The 22,118-nt window shown below is 38.8% G+C and overlaps 3 protein-coding genes across 7 annotated transcripts in view; 1 reads left to right on the top strand and 2 right to left on the bottom strand.

The window, feature by feature from the left end:
- The window catches only part of LOC148414691 (protein APCDD1-like), a 23,765-nt gene extending 21,206 nt beyond the window's left edge, over positions 1 to 2,559 (top strand). For all 4 annotated transcript variants that reach the window (XM_088429245.1, XM_088429244.1, XM_088429243.1 and 1 more), the window contains 2 exons: positions 365 to 686; positions 1,218 to 2,559. In XM_088429245.1, the coding sequence (XP_088285371.1) occupies positions 365 to 686; positions 1,218 to 1,660 (765 nt within the window). In that variant the 3' untranslated portion in view covers positions 1,661 to 2,559. The remainder of the gene's footprint in view (positions 1 to 364; positions 687 to 1,217) is intronic.
- The window catches only part of LOC148414692 (vesicle-associated membrane protein-associated protein A-like), an 18,604-nt gene extending 6,711 nt beyond the window's left edge, over positions 1 to 11,893 (bottom strand). Inside the window, exons 1-6 of one of the 2 annotated variants that reach the window (XM_088429247.1) lie at positions 11,693 to 11,893; positions 5,867 to 6,019; positions 5,336 to 5,439; positions 4,934 to 5,014; positions 4,551 to 4,766; positions 3,383 to 3,521 (exon numbers count right to left, since the gene is read on the bottom strand). In XM_088429247.1, the coding sequence (XP_088285373.1) occupies positions 3,387 to 3,521; positions 4,551 to 4,766; positions 4,934 to 5,014; positions 5,336 to 5,439; positions 5,867 to 6,019; positions 11,693 to 11,750 (747 nt within the window). In that variant the 5' untranslated portion in view covers positions 11,751 to 11,893 and the 3' untranslated portion in view covers positions 3,383 to 3,386. Of the gene's footprint in view, positions 1 to 2,718; positions 3,522 to 4,550; positions 4,767 to 4,933; positions 5,015 to 5,335; positions 5,440 to 5,866; positions 6,020 to 11,692 lie in introns of those variants that run through there. The other variant, XM_088429246.1, reaches the window with a different exon arrangement.
- Positions 11,894 to 14,077: 2,184 nt separating this feature from the next.
- rab31 (RAB31, member RAS oncogene family) lies at positions 14,078 to 22,020 on the bottom strand. The gene is made up of 7 exons (XM_088430440.1): positions 21,829 to 22,020; positions 20,214 to 20,293; positions 19,929 to 20,010; positions 18,494 to 18,565; positions 18,296 to 18,402; positions 17,395 to 17,504; positions 14,078 to 16,857 (listed from the first exon to the last, which is right to left on the bottom strand). Exons 1-7 carry the CDS (start codon positions 21,862 to 21,864, stop codon positions 16,760 to 16,762), a joined length of 585 nt encoding a protein of 194 aa, XP_088286566.1. The 5' UTR covers positions 21,865 to 22,020; the 3' UTR covers positions 14,078 to 16,759.
- Positions 22,021 to 22,118: the final 98 nt, after the last annotated feature.

A 22,118-nucleotide genomic window follows, 5' to 3' on the forward strand; every position in this document is an offset into this window, starting at 1 on the left:
AATTGACCCAGGTTGCAATTACTATTCCAGAGAAACAAACATAACACATGGGTATAAATGGAGTAATGCCTTTGTTACTATGTTTCCGATCAAAAATCTTTTTGACACTTCGATGTACAACACATCCTTCCGGGTCATATTGACCCAATGACATTATCGCTGCTCTTGAAAGCGGAACATAAACCACTCGTTAAAACAAAACTTTGAATTTGGATTCGATACACTTACCATACATTTGGGTGTTGAAATACGCCCGGGTCAAAATGACCCGTTGACATTATTCCTGTTGCAGGAGGGTTAAAAGTGCGCCCGCGGAGTTCTTTAAGTATTGAAATGAAATGTTGACGGGCGGCTCTCATTGCAGAAGCACGCAGATGACTGCATGGCCTGCCGCATCATCTACCGCTCGGACGAGTTTCACCCGCCCATCCTGCCGCCGCGCGCCGACCTGGCGGTGGGCCTGTACGGCCAGTGGGCCAGCCAGCGCTGCGAGGTGCGTCCGGAGGTGCTCTTCCTCACCCGCCACTTCCTCTTCCACGACAACAACCACACGTGGGAGGGCTACTACTACCACTTCTCAGACCCCGTCTGCAAGCACCCCACCTTCACCATCTACGCTCGGGGACGTTACTCGCGCGGCCTGCACTCCACCCGCGTCATGGGCGGCACCGACTTCGTTTTCAAAGGTATCTCCCCACCCCCAAAAGAAAAAAAAAAAACGTATTTACAACACATTTTTTGGCTTCAGAACGGCACTAGTTCAAAAAAAGAACTGCTTCTATGCAGTCATAGTTCAAGTTGAAGGTCTTGCCGAGTCTTGTCCAATTATTTCAGTATCACAAAAGATGCTTACAAAATAAAATACATGCTTTGAACCTAGTGATGAAGCGCCACTGTCGGATGGCAGTGTTGCTTACGATAGGGAAGAAAGTCATACATAAAACACATATGAGTAATTTTTAAATAAGGAATGGAAATCAGTCTTTTGTATGATACCACCCCTGTTTAAATACTTAGCACAAAAATGTTCTGTAGATCTTGAAAGATGAGTGAAAACGCTAAAAATCGGCTAGCACTTTAGGCGTCGTCTTACCCGCTAACGCTCGGCACCAAAAGTGTTAATGTCGCCCAATACTTCGTTGTGAACAAGGCGGACGTATTGTGAAGTAGCTAAACGAGAGGCCATCCATGACGTCGCCGTGCGCTCCCTCCTACAGTGAACCGCATGCGAGTGACGCCCATGGACTTGGCCACCACCTCGCTGCTCAACGTGTTCAGCGGCGACGAGTGCGGCGCCGAGCGGTCCTGGCAGCTGGGCGTGGAGCAGGACGTGACGGCCACCAACGGCTGCGTGGCCCTGGGCATCCGCCTGCCGCACACCGAGTACGAGCTCTTCCGCATGGAGCGCGACGCCGCCGGGCGCTACCTGCTCTACAACGGCCAGCGGCCCAGCGACGGCTCCAGCCCGGACCGCCCGGACAAGCGGGCCACGTCCTACCAGCTGCCCCTGGTGCGCTGCTCGACCAGCAGTCAGACGGCGGGGCGCCGCCCCGAAGGGGAAGAGGCGCCGCCGCGGCCGGGAAACGGCGGCGGGGGGCGCCGCCGAGCCGGCGTTGCGCCATTGCTCATAGCCGTCCTTGTCAAAACATTGGGGCTTTAAGCGCAAAAAGGAGACTTGGGAAGAGCGCTAAAAGTCACCTTGGGCCGGTCCTTATCGGACCCCCAAGCGGTCCCGCGGAACGGCCTCCGAGTGGACCTGCGTTGCTGGCAGAAGGAAGGGGAAAAAGGGCCAGGAGCCCCACAAAAAAACTGCACTTTAAGGTGGAAAGACCCAAAGACAGACTTTGTGTGTAAATGATGTGATATGTACAGCCGCGCTCTGTACACACACACACACAAAATACATATATATATATTTTTTTTAGTTCAACAGCCACATACTATTTTCACTTCCATATTGCAGGGATGCATTTCCAAAAACACTTTTTTTTTGTTAAAAAAAAATGCACATTATCACTATTTTTGGTGTGGAGAAAAAAATATCAAGACAAATAGCGAGGTAAACCTGCAATATGGTCAAAAATGGAAATCTATTTTTGTTTTTTTAATAGCTATATTTTTGACAGGTGTTACTTGAAAAATGGTGGCATGGTAATAATAAAAAAAATAAGTTCTGGTCATGAATGAAAATTCAATAGCGTGAAGCTGCGATAATCGAACCACGATGTAGCAGATTAACACTGTACGATATATTGCTCGAGGGCCAGTATATGGCCCCCGTGCCGGATGTTGCCCACGGTCCATATTTTTTTTGGAGCATATTGTTAACCAGTCACGTAATTTGTTCAATCATATAAAAATGGCTACACTTGCACTTACTGGAACGTGTTAGGAAGACAGCAGGGTAATGAACAGAATATAACCACTAGGTGGTGTGTTTTTCATGCAATTTCATACGACATCCAGCCATTACATTTTAAAAAAAGAAAACCCAGCAAACGGTAAAGTCGGAACCGCAACTCGAGTCCAAAACATGAATAAATTTTGCGACTCGTCAAACTATAGTGTTCTGCATTTTCTTCGACTTTTTTTGTTTGTGTCACCTATAGGATGTGTATGTATGTATACATACACACACACATATACACTTACACACATTCACACACACACATTTTTTGTGCTGCTCTGTTATGGATTAGGGAAAAAAACATTGAAAAATAGCCTCATATGGGAACTTTTTTTTTTTACCATTTTATTTTCAATGCTTAATATCATGGGACAGGATTTAAGAATGGAGAACCATTTGAGTCAATGTTTGCCTCAGAAGGGAATAGAAGATTCGTATAATAATTAATAATAATAATATAAAGTCTGCATTAGTGGATAAAGAATAGACAAATGTACAAGGAGAAGGAGGAGGCACCTTGAACCCCAACTGGACTCGAACATTCCAACAAGTAGAAGAGAAAGAAAAAAGTGATCCAGTGAAGGTGATGGAAGTTCTTTGCCTTTGCTCAAAAAGAATTTCTTTAAAAGAATTGAGTCCGCACCGATTAAAAACAGGAGAATTGTGAGAGAGGTGGTTATGATTTGTTCCATGTGGATTGACAGATAACTTCCTGCCACATGACCTGCAGCCTTCAAAAAAAAAAAAAAAAAAAAAAAGTTTGTCTTCGCCTTGGCTTTCTGGACTCATGCGTGCACTTAACCGTGTGAAAGAAAAAAACAAAACAAAAAAAACAAAGGGAAAAGGCAGCGCCTTTGTCGAAGAGGCGTGTTTGGCCCAGCAGCCCACGCGAGCGGTGATATGGCGGACGTCAACACAAACACTTGTTTGGGGGAAGGAGGGGCGGAGACGTCGCCGCCCCTGCCGCCGACTCACCAGTCTACAAGATGAACTTCCCTAGGAAGAAGCCAATGAAGATGGCCGCGATGACCACCAGTAGGGAGGGCAGCGAGGCGGTCGAGTTGCCCGGCGCCTGATCCGAGCGGGCCATCTTCCGCAAGCGGGCGCCGTCATCCTGTGGGACGCAGGCAAACAACGGCTTCGGCTTCTTCACTCAAATTGAGAAAAGAAAATTCACTCATGCTACACTACTGAATTTAACCCAAAAGGATTTCTGTAGTACCCTAAATTGCCACTAGATGACACCAAAGCCTGTCTCAAAAGAATCGTAATCTTGCCTGAATAGTTCTCAGAAGTGATGCTTTTTTTCCCCCCTTTTAATTCACCCTTGTTTTTGTACGGGCACCATGTCAACTATGTGCCAAAAAAGAGGCTGCATGATGATTGAGTCCAGCTCATAGAAACGTAGTAATTCTGTTTGGGTAGAATTCAGACGTGGTACATTAATTTTAATCTATATATTTATTTCTTTTTAAATCTTATGTCAGCTGTTTGAGAAGAAAAAAAAAAATGGAACTTTTTCATGTAGTACCCTAAAATGCCACCAGATCACATCAAAGCCCAGTTCATAGAAAAATACAGTAGTAATTATATCTAGGTAGTATTCAGATGTGATGCATTATTTAGCTATATATTCATTTTGTTTTTAGTCAACTAATGAATATTAACTTTTTGGGGGGCGTGCACTCAGCTATTGGCCCCAACACTGACCCTTTTTCTTTTTTTTTAGTATCCTGAGATGCCACAAGATGGCACCAATGGCTCGCTTATAGGAAAGTAGTAAATGTGTCTGGGTCATAAAGAGAAGCGATACAGTTTTAAGGTCTTTGTATGTCTGGGAGGAGTTCAATTTAGCCAGTGTTGTTTAGCAGTTATGGAGGGTTTTACTGGATGTACATAATCAAATGATTGATTAGGCAGAATTAAGCAATAATTTTTCACCACTGGCCCCATTTTATTTTCCTTCCCATTTGAAATGTTCTTTAGTTCCCTTCATACTAAAGAGATAGCTTCAATGCAGCTTTTGTTTCCACCATCATTAAAAAACATCAACTTCCACAGAGATGAATTTAAAACTACTATATATTTAGAGGTAGAGTGACAAGAAGTAGAAACGCCTAAGCAAAGAAGCGCAGCCACTCACCTTTAAGTGCCGGTTCTCCTCGGACATTTTGCTCATCTCTGCCTGCAACCGCTTGCACTTCTCCAACAACTTTTTCATCTCGCTGTCATCCAATGAGGAGGCAGACGCAGCAGCCGTGATGGTGCCGGCTGACGCTGCGGCTGCCATTGAGGCCGAGGTCGGCTCAGCCTTCGCTGAGTTCATCAATGGGGTAGATTTGCCCACGTCCCCGTCATTCTGAAAGGCGGAAAGAAACCCTTAAGGAGACGCATGGTAGTATCTTGAAACAAGCAAAAATTTCACATTCACCACCACAAGAAATGATTAATGTGTTGCTGTGCATTACAAGGCGCTGGTAAAATGATACTAGCAGAAAAATGAACATGGCAGTACTTCCTTCTTACCATCTTGTCGTTTTCAGAAGGCAGCTCAAAGACGCATCTCAACTTGGAATCCATGAGGTCATCGGGTTTAGCGTCTTTCCACTGTCAGCGACACAGAGAGAAAGAAGGCAGTGTTATCGTTGCCAAGTGCTTACGGCAGCCAGACACCTGGGGTCCCCGTAACATCACTTCAAACGATCCAAACGTGCAGTTCTCAGAAATATCATGATATAATATCAGTACCTTTTCTAAGAAGGGGTTAAAATGATGCCACCTGAGATATTTTAATAGAAACACAATTAGCAATATTATCTAAAAGGACATTATTGGAGTCCAGCCTTGTAATACATGACAGGGATTTTGCAAAACTCTGGTGGCTAGAAGGACACAGCTCAACCATGTCACACAATGCTTGTTCCTTACCAAAGAGTCCATGTCAGAGACATTGGGTGGAGCGAAGATGGTCTGCACCATGAATTTGTGTTTGCTCTTCTCATTGGGGTCATAGTCAAAGGGCTGTAGCATAACTGAGGAAGGAGAGCAAAGCGCAGTTGGCATAATTAGGAGAAATGTGTTTCGATAGCAAAATGGACTTTTGAAAGGATCGAGTGCAAATCACCTCTCGAGTGCCCGCCACAAATACATTTTAGTAGCACCCATATCCCGTAACTATCATCTCAAATACACTAAGTAAGCAGCGCTGCATTACAGTTTTGGGGAATAGAGCTCGATCCGAACCAGCACATGTTGATCAATCGCCGAAATTATTCACACGATCACTATTTGTGGTTGGTTAGTTAAAAAAAAAAAAAAACATGTGTTAGCACAAAATGTTCAGTTTACTGCCAGAAGGCAAAGAAATATCAGAAAATGCCGAGTAGAACATATCGTTAGAACGGCTTTTTCTGTGTAAAGGCACACGTAGTTAATGGGAAAAGCGCACGTTTGACTGACCAGAGATGTTGACTGCGGCACCCGCTTCGATGACCCCGCTGTTGGGCCGTACGCAATACCGGCGCGGCGCCGTCGTCTTGACTTTGAAACACACTCTTCTGTCCGAGGGGTTCTTCAGCTTGAGGTTGGTGGTGACGACATCTGTGAATGGACCTGTTGGCCAACAATAGAATTAGGACTGCAAGTTTAGTGCATGTGAAAATTGCAGTGCAACTTGGGTGAAGGAGAATTATGAATGAATGAATGAATGAATGAATAAATGAATAAATAAATAAATAAATAAATAAATAAATAAATAAATAAAAAAAAATGTAACAATGATTGGACTAAATGTACCACAAAAATTGGCAGACAAATCATAAATAATAATTTTAAAATATATTTGGCCTGGACTAAATAAATAAGTCCACTACAAAAACAATGGTCCAAAAAAAAATTAACAGGGTGAGCTCAGTCCACCACAAAAATCAGTTGCCCCCCCTCATCCCAAAAAAAAAAGCCAAAATGACTGTGTTTAAACACATTATTAAAAATTAATCAACAATGAATAAAAAAAAAAATAAAAATAAAAATGAAATAACCAAATGAAAAAAAAAAGCTTAGGAAGAATAAACAAAAAGATGCCCAAGGTTTGTGGTCACTTTACGACAAAAGTGAAGTTTTATGTAATGGCTGCAACATGGATTTGGGATAGTTTGGAGGCAAAACACTCACAGAGGAATTCAAGTATTTTTGTGAATGCAAATACGAGCCCACACAAAGCATTGAAAGGCAGGAAGAATTTTGTGAAATGTGATAAGTGATAAGATCATCAATTCTAAAAATAGCAGCCATAATTTCATTTCTTATCACAGTGGAGATTCAGTATTTTCAAGTGCGCTACTCATACTTCAAGGGGAAAAAAAAGCTTAGCAAAAACTTCAAAAAGAACTTCAAGTGACGGCTTCAACAATAGCGTAACTCGATTAGACCAATGTGATTACAGGGACTAATTAAATTGAGGCGGGTTAGGTTTTTGCCAGCAAGACAAGATGAAGATAAACGCATTCAACTGACTGAAATAGAGTGAGCAGGATTAAACCGGGCCTGGATTGAGACCACCTGAATGACTGGAGAATCCTTTTGCCGTTACGCACATTACTGCAATGACAGCTGATATTAGGTCATTACAAATTGACAATGCCGCCCAGTCCTGAATATTACAAAGCAGCTGTACAAGCTGAGCTGTGATTGGTGGCTACCTGCGCAACTGTGTGTCATTTTCAGTGGAAAGTGTGTGTCAAAATGGCCTCCTCGTGAGATGATAAAACCGACGGGTGGAATTCATATTCTCAAGATGCAATAATAATCATAGCTCCACGTTTCCAACTCGTGAATGCAGATAGAATGCATTACTGTAAAAACAACTTATGATTTGGCTTCTCTTTGAAATTGTAATGAAGGAAATAAAATGATTTTCATTCAATCTGTTGCGTTACATTCTACTTTTTGAGAATCAAACACGAGCGAGCGACTTCTTTTGATATGGCATAAGGATTCGAGGGTCGGATAGACCAAAAAAAAAAAAAAAAAGGTTAAGAAACGATTGCTGAACCAAATCGAACGATCATCTTAAAAAACAGCTCGTGATGCCCCACAAAGCGCCGTACTTTGTATCAGCCGATATCATAATGCGTTAAGTATCGCAGAGTCGATAAGATCTCCAGCTGGAAAGCAGAAGTTCTCGTCATGGGACGGCTCTTTTGGCAACAGCAAGGCTAACTGTGCTGATTAAGTTTAGGTTATGTAGCTGGAGCTGTTTTTCAACAAGTCATGATGATTCATTAAGGATAAATGCAGCAGATGGAGTTAGAACACTAACTGGTAGCAAGCTCGGTCACAAGATGACCAAGACCAGGACAACTGATTGTAATATTTGGCAGCATAGTCACCTCATGTCCGGTAGCATTGCCCGATTCTAATATTCTGGTAGCAATGCAGCTTCCACCATGTAGGTGCATAGCTGGAACTAATGATCGCTTGCGCATCTGATATCGTCCTATGGCTTAGGCAAATCCAAAGACCCGTCACATAGCAGAGTCCAAAGTCCCGTCGTATAGCAGAGTCCAGAAGCTCGACGCATTGCAGAACCCAAAGTCCTGTAGCATAGCCAATCCAAAGTCCTGAAGCATAGTCAAATCCTGCAGCAAAGCTGATCCTAATAGCTCTTAGCATAGTTGTTGCTAATTAGCATAGTTGATTATTACACTATTATCACTACCATTCCTAATTCTACAGTCCCATAGCACGCTGATTTCGACTTGTATTTCGTCTTTGACTTGATGTAGTTGACATTCATTGACGGGATTGAACACGAGAAGTAGATGGAAATGTTAGCTTCTTGCGCTAGGAAACCTGTGAATTTGGTGTTTGTGCATGGCAGGTCGTGAGGTATTAAAGGCTGTGCATTAAGCTTGGCCAGTGTTGACAAAAGGCTACATTCACACCCGCCGCTCAGGAAGATAAGACGGCAGGCGTGACCCGCTTGCAGCGCACAAGCATGGCGTCACCAAGACATTCCTGCAAACCTGTACAACCTCGTCAATGACGGCGTCTGTTGAGAACAATGCGTGCTCCGAAATAATCCCAGAAACTTGTGGATGCGTGATGACCATTGGCGAAGATTTGAATCACCCCCTCCCAATTAAGCACACAAAATAGATAACGTTTGAGCTGTTTCAAAAATAAAAAGGAAACCCTAAACTATCTAAAGAAATTACCACAAAATCTCAAAACATTATTTATATAGTTAAATCATGCTTGTTCCATTTTAAAACGTTAAACAGCATGGTGCTTTTAAATGTCTCGTGCTTGCCTGTTAGCACGAACAAATAGCACAAATAGCAAAAGCAGTCGCCATCTTTCAATGAGACATTTCACAATGCCAATTAAAGATGCCATTTTTATTTACTTTAACATGCTGGCTTGCATGTCAGGATCAGAGTTTGCGCTGATTTTTTATTTTATTTTTTTAGAAACATTACATTGAAGGCATTTCTATTTCTATTGATCGAGTGCCTGTTGTGATACAAGTACAATTTGAAAGTCATTATTATTTATTCTATGTTTCATTGCAACCGTTCAACATCCTGAAGAATTGAAATACTAAAAAGGACATACAGGTACTTTATTTTTCTCTAACGATCACTTTAGTAATAGCATTCAAAAAAGATGAGAGCTACAGCGGTGGAATATTTTGAAATTAGATTTTTTTTTTTATTCTTGACTAACTGGGTATTTGGTTAAAAACAGAATATATAGATATATTTAAACTTTGCAGCAGGTGACAATTTTACTCTGGACAATAACATTTTAGACAAATAACTCCATTTGGTTTATGAAAGGACGTGACGTCAACAACACTGTAGCGATTTGCGCGGACTACAACAGCACTTGAGTAAGGCTGATTTTCTTTAAAAGTGATCAATAGGAACAGCAACTGTTAATTGAGTCATTTACATCTAAAGAACTACTTTTAAAAAATCATTAGATAGCTCTCACCAGCCTATACGGGACAGTTAGGCGCTGCTAGCTGTTAGATGCTGCTAGCATCTAACACTGGTCATCGCTGGGGAGTGAATTTAATTAAGTTTTTTTTAAACATGCTTTATTCTCATAATTAGCAATTAAACCTAATTTTATGACAATGTAGTGTTGTTGACATCAGTCATGAGTCAAGTCAGCCGTTAGGCCACAAGACACAGCGGAGATTTGGTTCAAAATAAAAGTACCAACGCAGTGATGTCCATGTTATTTGGGAGGGTAAGGTTTGAACATGTTGCTGCGGTTAGCTTGACTTCTTCCTGAGAGGTACACTAAATAAAGGGGTACCCAAGGCAGAAAAAAAAAAAATTGCAATAGTTTCCGGGAAAATCTATGACAAATTGAAAGACATTGTCGTTATCATAGGAGTCCTACTGTGGAGTATTAAACTGGGCAACACAGCAAAGTGGAAATGAGTCAACAGCAGATACCATACAGTGGAAAAAGGACTTGTACAAAGCAGCCTGTTAAAAAAAAATAAATAAATAACACTGCCAACATGGAAAAGAGTCCAACATAAATACGCATACGGTACACCCACACGGCCTTCATCTATTACCTAACCCCGAGTTGACACCTTGGCTCATCTTGTTGCATGCCAGCCAAGTTTGTGTCCCCCGGGCCTGGTCGTGGCCTAAAAATAGCAGGGGGGAAGAAAAAGGGCTGCCCCCTTCTATCGCGCTACAGAAATCTCACATAAAGGATATGTTACTTTCTATATGATTAGAAAGTATGGCATGTGGACAAGTGGTTTATGAGCATTATACAATGTTAAAACCAGACCCCGCTGATTCAATTTTCAATTGAGGGTTTTATTGATTAATTCCATCAGATGGCTTCGATCACATAATATAATATTTGGATTAATTATGTCAATTGGGTTTATTCATTAAGTTTGATAGGGAAATATGGGTGTCATGTGGTAGACTGCTAATCATTATGTACTGATTTAAGGATCAATTCCGGAACACTAAGTACTTTCGGGGAACTCAAACTTGTTACATTTAAAATCGGTGGCAATTATAACAAATGCAAGTTTTGAAGGATTAAAGGCATTTTTAACACAAACTACCATAACTATCATAAAACTTACTGGTGTCCAAATTTACAATTGCCATTTTGAGCTGCTAACACAAAAAGCATAAAAATACAGTGACAATTCAATTTAATGATGCAACCACATAGATTGGTTAGCAGGATTAGCCTAAGTGTCACGGCAATTACAAACCATTAAGAGAACCCAAGAACCCTTTACTTCTAACAAAATATCATTAGAAACTGACGCTGTGGGTTCTCCGGGGTTTTAAACAATTTGTATTGGAACAAAGGCAGTAGCAAAACATGCAGTCAAAGCGTGCAACAATATGTATATATTCTTTATCCTCTTTAACAGTCGACTATTATTACTGCAGTTCATTCAGGTTCTGAGGCACACGAGCAATGCATTTAAAAATATTTCACACAGTATTTCAGTCCTGACATTTTGATTGTATCATGCGGTATATGCACAAAAGATGGCTCTCCTATCATTAAAGAAAAAAATCTTTACTCACGATTAATGGCCAAATTACTCCCTGCAAGAGTTATCCTGATACACATTCATCAATATTAAAAATTAACAGTTGGACTAAACAAATGCCACAAGGGAAGGGCTTTGTTCATGAGAAGTTTCAAGTGGGCTCTGTTTAAGACAAGCTAACACTTAGGCCAGGATGCCTAGCCAGCGATTAGATGACACATTACTGAAGGCTAGCCGGGTGAAGCTAACACAGCACTGCCTTGCACCAAATGTTATTTCGCAAAGCCTGCGCGGCTTTGCACCATTTCACTCACGTGAATAAAGACAATTGGCCAAGTTTCTTTTTTCCTGTCAGTCACCGAACTGGCTTGCTAAGGCAACGGCGTACAATTCCCACTGCACACGTCGCACTGACAAAATCATTCAAAGCACAATTTATGATGTTTGGCGATGCTAACACTGCTAGCGCGTTGACTCCCAGCGACGTCAGCCACCTTTGGCCGCCAACGTGGCCTCAAGGCCCGGCAAGCCCGAATAACCGGAGCCCGAGGAGGCGGCGGGGGCCCGTCGGCGGCTAACTTAAAATGGCGCTGAAAGCTCGCTAGCTCGCAGCCGTCGAAGAGTCGCCGGAGTGAGCGTAAAAATACATGCGGAACCCCAGCAACACGTCGAGGCGAGCCGCCTGGACGCTTGTCACGGAACTGACACGTTGCGACGAGCTTTACCTTTAAACTTGAGGTCGGAAGGAGGCTCAAGAACGAGGACCTGGTCCAACTTTGACATTTTAGCTAAAGAGGAGGGGGGCGAGAGTGTGGGAGCGGGTCACTACTGATTAATGGAAGTCTCTCTCCTTGCTAGGCTAGTCGCTCCCTCTTCTCTACACGGAGTAACAACGTCGACGTGCACGAGCCTGTGGCTATACTAGTACGTGAGCGCGCACGCAAGGCAGCGAATGCCGGTACGTACATGCCTACGTAAGCACGCACGTACGTACGTACGTACGGATGCGTCTGATGTTTTTTAATCACAAAACCAAATTAATTTATTACAAGTAATTCATTCCATAGTAAATATATCACATAACGAACAATGTGAAATTAATACTTTTTTTTCAATAATTGAAAAAATATTAAACAAGAACATCGTACAAGTCAAAACAACAAACACTCCAATCCAAGTAGCGGGGTATATAGAAAGGCGAAAAAGCAATAAAATAAAAACAAAGATTAATAACATGATAGTAAAAGGAAGGGCTGTGTAACAAATCGAATGATTTCGATTAATTCGTTATTTTAAAAATAATGATCTTTTGAAAATGAGTAAAAGAATGAAACCAATGATATGCACAATAGTTATTAACTTTTAATTGTTACATTTAAAAAAGTTCTGCTCAAGCTATGAATGGAACAACATCGCGCAGCCTTAGTAGAAGGTTATAGTATATGTATGAGAGTTCATAAGAATATATTTAAATAAAAGCAAATATTTTTTCTGTGCCTTTCAAATGGATGTCTCATTAAAAGAATGTATTGTTTAAAGTCGTTATAGGCATTGAAGCATGGTTTTCGTCCAAGAAATCTGCAGAAATGCGATATTTTCACAATAACAACAAATTAGTTGATCACTCAGATTCTCTGCAGACCATATTATCTTTAAAACGAAAAAAAAAACAATACATTCTTCCAAGCTGTCCTGACATTTCTTCAAATTTTACTGTGAATGAAACCACCAAAATAAATGTTAATTTCAATGAATAATTATGTAAAAATATTTATTGAATGATAAATTAATTTATAAATTAAATGTTAGTAAAATGAAAACATATAATTTAATGAGTTAATACAATTATATACATATATATATATATATATATATATATATATATATATATATATATATATATATATATATATATATATATATATATATATATATATATATATATATATATATATATATATATATATATATATATATATATATTTTAAAATATCTTTTTGAAAGCTCTTGCTTATATGAATTTCAGCTGGACAGAATTTAGATTAATTTGAATGATATCTATTCTCATTTTGATAATTTATAATTGTTCCATAGTACTGTAGATCGCATGTCCCAATTTGTTATTTACAGTAGAGCTGTCTAAACACATTTCTCCTGCAGCAAAGTGTGATATAGCTTGAAAAACTAAAACTAAAAACTACATTTTTTTTTAGATTTTTTGGCTTTTGAAAAGCATACACATATCCATAAAATTTTATCACAATCAGAAGAGGTCACATCCAATGTGGTTAAGGGTGCAATAATTACCAAATTACATTAAGGAGAAGGAATAAAACTTAAATAGTATCAGTTAAAATGACTAACAACCCTTCACAAATTTGCTTAAGATTGAATCTAGTTATAGTCTAAAATTAAGACTATAATCAATTAAACTCAATTGCACATTTATTACAGTAGGTAGCAGTGAGTCTTTCATTTAATCGTTGTCGTATATTCAGGAAAATCAATGCACAACTTGACTAAAAAATATTGTGATCAACGTTCCAATTTTCTAGATTAAGTTGCTTTCATTCTATTCAGATGTAAATCAGCCCAGATGGTAGCCTTCTTCAACAGTTGAGTTTCCAAGATGGCGGCGTGACCGGATGGCGGCTCGGATGGCGACGCATTCCAGCTTCTCATGTCAATAGGACAAAGCTACCCTGACAGTTACGGTAGCCTTGCATGTTAGCTGCGGTGTTTGGCTTTTTTTTTTCGGTTTGCAGTTTTTACAAACTGTCATTAAATGTCTCATGGGATTTTTGTCTTGTCCCATCCTTAATGATAACTATAGAACAAGGAAAATACACTTATTGAATTACCTGAATTACTTATTGAACTTGTTTAATGTCTCTCAGGCATTTTTAAAGAGTTTAAAACAATTATACTCGCTGCATCTTTTTTTTTGCATTCAAAATCAACTAAAATGTTACACAGGCCCTGTATGTAGAGCTTTTCAAGATGGCTCCCAAATTGTCCTCACTTGGACCCATCTTCGTGGAAATGGGCTAAATAAGATTGCCCGTAATTGTGTTAGCCAAGGAAAAAACAAAAACAAATGTAAAAGAGTATAACATTGACAAATTACGATTTTATTACAGTACACTGATTAGATGCATAAACAAGTTAGAGCGGTTACATGGAGACGCTCAGTCCTTTGAAAAAAAATCATCTGATTCATGCATAACGGCACTTTAGGGAACGTCAACTCATTTGACATCCGGTTCGTGTCGCATGATGGCTTCAGAGTGTATTAACAATGAGTCCAGCATGAAGTTTTGACACGTCGGAAAACCTTGTTTTAAAAACACACTTTCAAAGGGAAGTCAAGTCATGTTCTATGCGCCCCAACTAGTCGAATAATATTGTGTTTGTGGAATATAAATTGAGCAGAAAAATCCACTCATTTTTATCCAGCTCATGGGGCAGCCATTTTAATTACTCTCTTTTCTGGGATTGGTCACGTGACATTTTGTGATGTCACTGTCAGTCGACAGCAAGTGGCAAAATGGCCGCCGCAGGAGGGGGGTAGAAGTCAGGGGATTTTTCTGCTTCATTCGTTTTCCACAATCTCAAAAAGAATCGAAATACTGGATTTAGGCGCACAGAACACATTATGGTACAGAATATTTTTTACTTTACTTCGTCGTTAAAAAGATATTCCGCGCTTGTTAGTTAATTGTATTCAAATATTTTTTACATGCTTAGTTTATTCAATCCCAAAGATATGTTTTAATGTTTTTTTAAGACTCCAGATATTCGGTCTCTGGTACTTATTTACATATATTTTATTTTTTCAAAATTTTTGGCTGAAGGATTTCCTAAAAGTGACTGGTAATAATTTAATTAGGTATTAAAGTTATCACTTATTTGTGGTAATTAAGAACTAAATGAATTGATTACCTTAGGTAATTAAGTACCACAGTGATGGATTATTTTAGGTATTTAGGTACTAAAGTAATGAATTACTTTCACCAATACAAAAGCAAATATTATAATAGAGTTATTGAGTATTTTATGTTCAAAAGTATTCAATTAGGCACTATAGTATACTAAAGTAACCAATTTCTTTCGATAACAAAGTACTCAATCAGATTATTAAAGCACTAAATTAACTTAGGTTAATTTACGTTACTAAAGTAAAAAATAATTGATTACTTTTGGTACTAGAGTACTAAAGTAGCCAATCAAGTACAAGGATTTTAATGTCTGGACTTTAAAAAAAAACATAAAATGTCTTTCGGACTCAATGAGTTTAGGAGTTAAAAAAAAAAAAAAAGAGAAGCAACCCTTTTGGGTAAAAACGAAATTAATATATGAAAACCATTCCCTGTAGTGAAACCATAGAACAGTATGTGGCGGAACCTCCAAAGTGGAAAATCACTCCAGCTAAGTGAACAACTAAAGGATGATCTCAACTAATGAGTGCTTAAATTAATAAGAGTATAATTACAACTTTCTCTTTCTTCTTCAAAAGACAATGTGTAGATTTAGTGCCATCTACTGGTGAACTATACGAATGCAATTATTTTTGAAGCACTCTGACAGCGACACTACTTCTGCAAAAAAAAAACGCTGTTACTTTTTATATGTAAAAAAATCATAAATTAAATTATGATTTTGAATGAAAAAAATCAAAGGAGAGCAACTTTGATAGCCCTCATAATTAGCAATTGCCAGACCGACAATTCTGTTTTAAAATATGTGATACGTTATTTTTTACTGAACTTCAGAGTGTTTTTTGTGAATGATTTTTCCTTTCACCACTGGATTGCGCTAATTTTTCACAAATTGTCACCCAAAAAAATCTAGTATTTTCATCCCTAAATTTAAGTCTCACAAACATGGCGGCTTTTTTGTCCTGTAAAATATTTATTTTTCCACTCATGGAATTGCCAATTTTTCACTCGTATTACGAAATTGTTGTTGCAAAATCACAACAATTTTTTGGTGGGGAAAAGTTTTAGATTTTTTTTCACAGTACACCTTGTGTCAGAAAATTCTTGTGTTTGAAAAAAAATCCTCATTTAACGATCTTATTGACCGAAAATTACAACCGTAGAACCAAAAGTGTAAATGGAAAAAAAGAAGCTTCCTGTTCCCTTTCGGACATGACGTTTCCACCATGGAGGTCAGTTCATTCAGCATGTAAACAATTCTAGTTAAAGGCAGGGTGCCAATGTTCCAGCAGGAGACGCTGTACTGTAAGTATGCAAGCATGACAGCGATCTCTTACACAAGCATATTTGAGCACCTGTGTGAGTGTGCTACTCAAGTGCATGTCATTGAAATTCAATGTCCATGTGCCACAACTGTAAAGAGTCTTAGTGCATTGAAAGTAATGAGAGAAGAAGGGAGGGAAATGTTTTGAACGCAGCACCGGAGGAGATGTTTGATTTGCTACAAAAAGTTGTTTTTTTTCTGAGGTTAAGCCACACGTTGGGAGTATTAAGGCCACACTGAAAAGAAAAAGCAAAATTGACTTCAAAAGTTACAGGAAAAGAACATAACTTTTACAAATGGGTACATTTATCGCATATATTACTTTTTTTTAACTTTATTATCACCTTTAAAAAAATCAATATTAACGTATTCACCGTCAGCCCAGTAAAATTGGATATTTGACGAGTATTGCCGTAAATGGTAGGGAATGACTTTTTTTTTCCTTTTCATAGTGGTCCTTCGAATTCTTGTGGCATGAAGACAAGTGATGTTTTACACGGCAGCTGTGACCTTGAGAGTTTGCAGATGTACTAGCAGCACCTCCTAGTGGACGGGGCCGGCTGGCGGGTCAGTTTGAACGACTCGGTGCTTTCCACTTCCGGGTTTTCCAGCGGCGGGATTTGTTTGCCTGAAATGAAAAGGTGTCGAAATGACAGTCATATCGTTTTTGAAAGAACAGCTTTTTCAACATTTTTATTCAAATCGATAGTAGCTTTTGTCGTGTTTATGAACTCATTCAATCCCAAAGACATAGTGTTATGTTCCTTTATAGTCCAGACATTACAGGGAGAATGTGTAAAATTTAGACCGATTTTCATTACGAACAGCAGGGGGTGCTGCATTTAACATTGTCTGTAGCTATAATAGACATGGCGGCCCCCGAAGAAGTGCCACCCCCCATGTAATATCATTTCATGATAACTAGACCTATGATCATATTTAAAACATACTGTTGGTCGTCAAGAACACAATTATTTGCAAGTTTTTGAAATTTATAATGTAATGAAAATGGTCGGAATCTTACACATTGTCCCTTCAAATCCCAGGTTATTATTTAAATATATGTTTTCTTTTTTTAATTCAAATGGTTAGGTGGCTGGTACTAAATGAATTAAAAGATAAAAGTTTTTTGTTTTTTTTTGTATGACATGGCGATGAAACCTACTGATCTTCTGGAAGAGCTCCTCCACGTTGACGGCATTCCTAGCGCTGGTTTCAATGAAGATAGCAGCAATGGATTCAGCAAACTCTTTGGCCTCCTTCATGGGGACTTCCCTACAATGTTAGTGTTACATACCAGTCAGATGAGGCATTGTTTTTGTTGTTGTTGTTGAGGATATCAAATTAATTCCTGCAATGAATGCAAATCAGGGCTAATATTTTGCTCATTACAAAAATTCAATTTTTTTCTGAAATTCAAAATGTTCCCATAAAAATTCATTGGGTCATTTGCCAGGGACACACGCAACAGATTCAGTATAAAATTTCCACACATTCAATTCACCTTTGTTATTACTTTCAAAATGCCCCAAATTCTTGCTTATTGGGTTTTTTCTGTAATTTCAATCTTTGTGGACCAAATCAAACTGATCCAACTTTAAACTCAAAATCTTATACCTACGAGAGCCAAATGTTGCCATTACCATAAATTCTACATTTCCACCATTTTGATACTCACAAGAACGTGTTTTTTTTTTTTTTTTTTTAGGGTTTTCCCTCTGTACATTCTCCATTTTATTCCCTGCATTATTTCAATGGTCATTGTGTCTGGTGTGTGCATCTTGGCCACTAGAGGGCAGTAAAATACATATAGATTTACAAAAGACGCCTGTTGCAACTCAGCCGCCTGTAATAATACTTGTTTTTAAGAGAACGATAAAGAATATATGCCTGTGAGCATTATTGCATGCTCTGTTTTCATGTGTTGATACTGTTTGTGCTCAAAAGTAAACTGTTGCTGGGTTTTCTGGAACAGAAACTGGAACATTTATGCTTGTTTCGATTGCCCTTCTGTGACATTTAACACTAGCATTCAATTAGCAAACTTTGGCAAGACAACGTGTGACCTGATGTCTCCTAAATCGTTCTTGTTCCCTGCGATGGCGACCACAATGTCCTCCGGCCCGTGTTCCTTCAGCTCCTTCACCCACTTCTTCAGTGTTTGGAAAGAGTCCTGCTCACACACAGTTGGCAGAAAATTACGGGGACACCTTCACGTGAAAATTCTTCATTATTATTATTCTTGCGTCCGATGAGGAGCTTACCAGTTTCGTGATGTCATAGACGATGACAGCAGCAGCTGATCCTCTGTAGTACATGGGAGCTAATGAGTGGAACTACAAGGGAGGGGACAATGCACTTGATTAATGGGGATGTCAAACCCAAAATATTTTTTACATCTCAGGAGGTGGCCGTTTTGCCACTTGCTGTCGGCATAAAATGACATCATAGTTTCACAAAACCACCAATCGTGGCTCAGCTTGTGAATGTCACATGAGCAAATTCAGAAAAATGTCAGCCGTGCTCAGTCATTACCTGTGATTAATTTTTCAGTCGACAAGAAGGCCACCGACAAAATGGCCACCCGATGAGATGGCTTCAAAACTGGTGGATTTTGTTGTCATATTTCATAAGACTAGTGGGTACACATGGAACATAGCCCTAAGAAAATTTAGGGTTGACTTCCCCTCTAAGGAAAGGCTGTCATCAGAAAAAATGATGTATTATTATTGATTATTAAATTGTTATTATACATTATTGTGTCTATTTTCCTGTTTTTTTTGCTCGATCGCATGGAATCTCAAACTAATACAAGACAAAAATACAGACAATGATAATAACTAGGGTTAGGTGTATATATAATACAAACAATGACAATAAATTAAAAAAAAACTAATGCGAAATGTTTGGAAAGTGTATCACAATTACTTATTAATTATCATAACATACGATTATTTGATTTGTTTTGAAGTATTTCATGAGTTGATATAATATAGGTAATCATTTTTGGTTTCACTCCCTTTTTTTTTTATAAACTTTTTATTTTACAATTTGAATTTTATTTTGAAATAGAACCTAAATCATTTGTCCACACAACTATGAAAAGTTATTTTCAAAAAATTGGTCAAAATAGGGTTAATAAGCAATAATTTTTTCAACATAATGTGTCATTTATTTGTATTGAACCTGGTACACATTGCTTAATGTACCAAATATTAAACATTTTGTTTAAAAAAAAAATAGATTGTGTTAAAAAAAAAACAGAGCCGTGTTTAATACAGTGATATTTTTGCTCAAGATCTTACGATAAAAATCTTATATGAGCTCATGCCTAATTGTGTGTAGTTTTTACTCCTACTAGACAGGTGTGTATCGTGATATACATATATTGATATTGAATTATTGCCTTGCAACAAAGTATTTCTTTGATGACATTTTGTAACGTTTTTGGCCAGGTCTAATTATAATCTGGAGAGGGGAGGGGTGTTGCCTTTGTTGATTAATTTCCCTGCAGCCAAATGAACATGATGCAAGGCTAGCGGTGTCCTCGTGATGGCCGACGCTAAGGCGCATCATGATGTTTCACGGCTGACAGCGAGTCGGTCACAAGAGAACACCATACATGATGGGGGTATGCGAAAGAAATCAAAGTATGCGAACAACAACCCAAAAAAGAAGGGGGGAAAAAAAGTATGTCACCCGTTCCTGTCCTGCAGTGTCCCAGATGAGAAATTTGTGCAACTCGCTACCGGATGGCACCGTCTTGGTTAGGAATGAGGCTCTAGAGAAGGACATGTAGCATTAAAAAACTGTATTTAGCAGTAAAGTTTGTTTAGCATTTGTGATGGTGTAAAATCTCACACAGAGTACAGTTTGACTTTGGAATAGATTACTTCTACTCCTTCCTCTCAGAAAAATTGAAGTGCAACTGTAGCAGACTAGCCACTAAACTAGTGCTAAACTGGTCCTTGGCTGTGCTCTCACCCTATCGTGGGGCTGATGTTGTGGTCAAAGTGATCCTGGACGAAGCGACACACTATGCTGGATTTGCCCACACCTGTGTCCTACAATCACACAACACACACACAGACACACGAGAAAAGGGAAAAAAAAGCGATGATTAATTCAGGAAAAAAAAATTGATCCAAATCATGCAAGATAACTAGAAATTAGTTATAGAAACTAATAGTAATAGAGCGCCACAATATAGTATATGCCACTTGTTTCCACAATTTAGTTAGCACGTATTATTTGCAATGGTGTAAAATTTCACAGATTATTAACTCTTTCAGTGCTAAGCGTTATCAGAAAAGGCAACCCCCTGATCGCATCTTTTGTAGCTATCGAGCGAAACACTCCCATCAAACGGTCATGCTTAATTACTACAGTGCTCTCCGTAAACTTAAAATTAAGAGATGGACAGTGGTGTCTTTCTAATCATAAAAGAAAAACATTTTTAAAAACTTAAAACACTGGTAGACAGCAAGTATTTTATATGACCATAACTCTTGTCGCTATCAAGGATTGTTAAAGTTAACCTAGCATTAGCTACAGACTATTGCAGGAGTGTCCAAACTTTTCCTCTTTGGGTCCAATACAGAAACAATGATGAACCTAAAGGCCTTTTTTGCTTTAACTAATTAAACACTGTAAATAAAGCTCATTGAAGCAAGCAAGCAAATGTATTTAGTCTAAAATGTAGTAATAAAAATGTAGTAGAACGTACTCAATGTAGTAATAAGAAGCTGCTACATTAAGGCTTTATTTTAAAAATGATGAGGCAAAATAGGATTTTTTTTATACTCCTGACACTGTCCATCAACAAACATTTTTATTACCTTTTTAAAATAGCATTGCGTGCCACGTCAAAATGCAATGTTAGCAAATGCCTCGGGTCACTAAAATTGAATTGAATTGCCTTTATTGGTTTTGCATTAGTGCGAACAAACACACCAACAAATATGAAAAATTTAGAGTATCAAAAACTTTGATATCTTCCGAATAAAAACTGTTCTTAAACCTATTTGTTCGAAAATATAGCAATCTGAAATGGATGCTCGCTTGGTAGGCCATAAATGTCTATCAATTCACTTGGCACTCATTTAACTTTTAATTATTTTAGTTATTCAATGAATCATTTGTTAGTTATTTGTTTAATTGACTAACTCTGCGATTACGTCATCAAAAATGTTGCATATTTGCATATTTGCAATTTTAAAAATAGAACGACAGAAAAGTCATAATGCAGTGAACGTTGTTATATTTTTGACTTAAGAGATACGACTTCTGCTATGAAGCTAACTACACTTAAAAGGCTTTCAAGTCCATGGCGGTGACGTAACGTAACGTCAGAATGCGACGAAAATGTTCCCAAATTGTCAGCTGCTCTTCTGATGATTTCTTTGGGGGGGCAAACTTTAGCGTGTCATCAACAGGTTACATTTTCAGTATTTTCGCGCAAAAAAAAATCGACATTGAAGATCGCATGATTACTGTGAAGTCCAACAAACTAGGTTAGCTTAAAAAAAAAAAAAAAAGAGTATTGTACATCGAAGGAATTTCCCCAAAATGGAGGGATGTAAAATAGGGTGCCACTTACCCCTAAAAGACAGACTTTGAGCTCCCTTATCGCCATGGTGTGGCCGAGGTGATTTAAATCATTCTACGTCAGCGTTCAATCGCGGTCTTTCTCTTGTCATGCTTGAAAGTGGAACTTTTGTTCAGCGGCAGGCTCCACTCTACGCAGGAGAGAAAAACCAAGCCCGGACTGTCTGACTTGCTGACCATCAGCAAGAACATCCCGCCCCAAAATGAAACGCACATCCTGTGATGGATTCCAAATTAAGAACATTTAAGAAGAGTGGGGTACAAAACCCGCTCAAAGTGAAG

The sequence above is a fragment of the Hippichthys cyanospilos genome, chromosome 12 (assembly GCF_059441005.1).
Source record: "Hippichthys cyanospilos isolate Australia breed blue-spotted pipefish chromosome 12, RoL_Hcya_1.0, whole genome shotgun sequence".
NCBI lineage: Eukaryota > Metazoa > Chordata > Actinopteri > Syngnathiformes > Syngnathidae > Hippichthys > Hippichthys cyanospilos.

Excerpts from the sequence above, each read along its gene's own strand:
- rab31 (XM_088430440.1), bottom strand. The coding sequence starts at position 21,864 with ATGGCGATAAGGGAGCTCAAAGTCTGTCTTTTAGGG. Across the intron at positions 20,294-21,828 it reads TCAAAGTCTGTCTTTTAGGG|GACACAGGTGTGGGCAAATC; the intron begins GTAAGTGGCACC and ends GTGTGATTGTAG. Across the intron at positions 16,858-17,394 it reads GGAGCTCTTCCAGAAGATCA|GCAAACAAATCCCGCCGCTG; the intron begins GTAGGTTTCATC and ends TTTTCATTTCAG.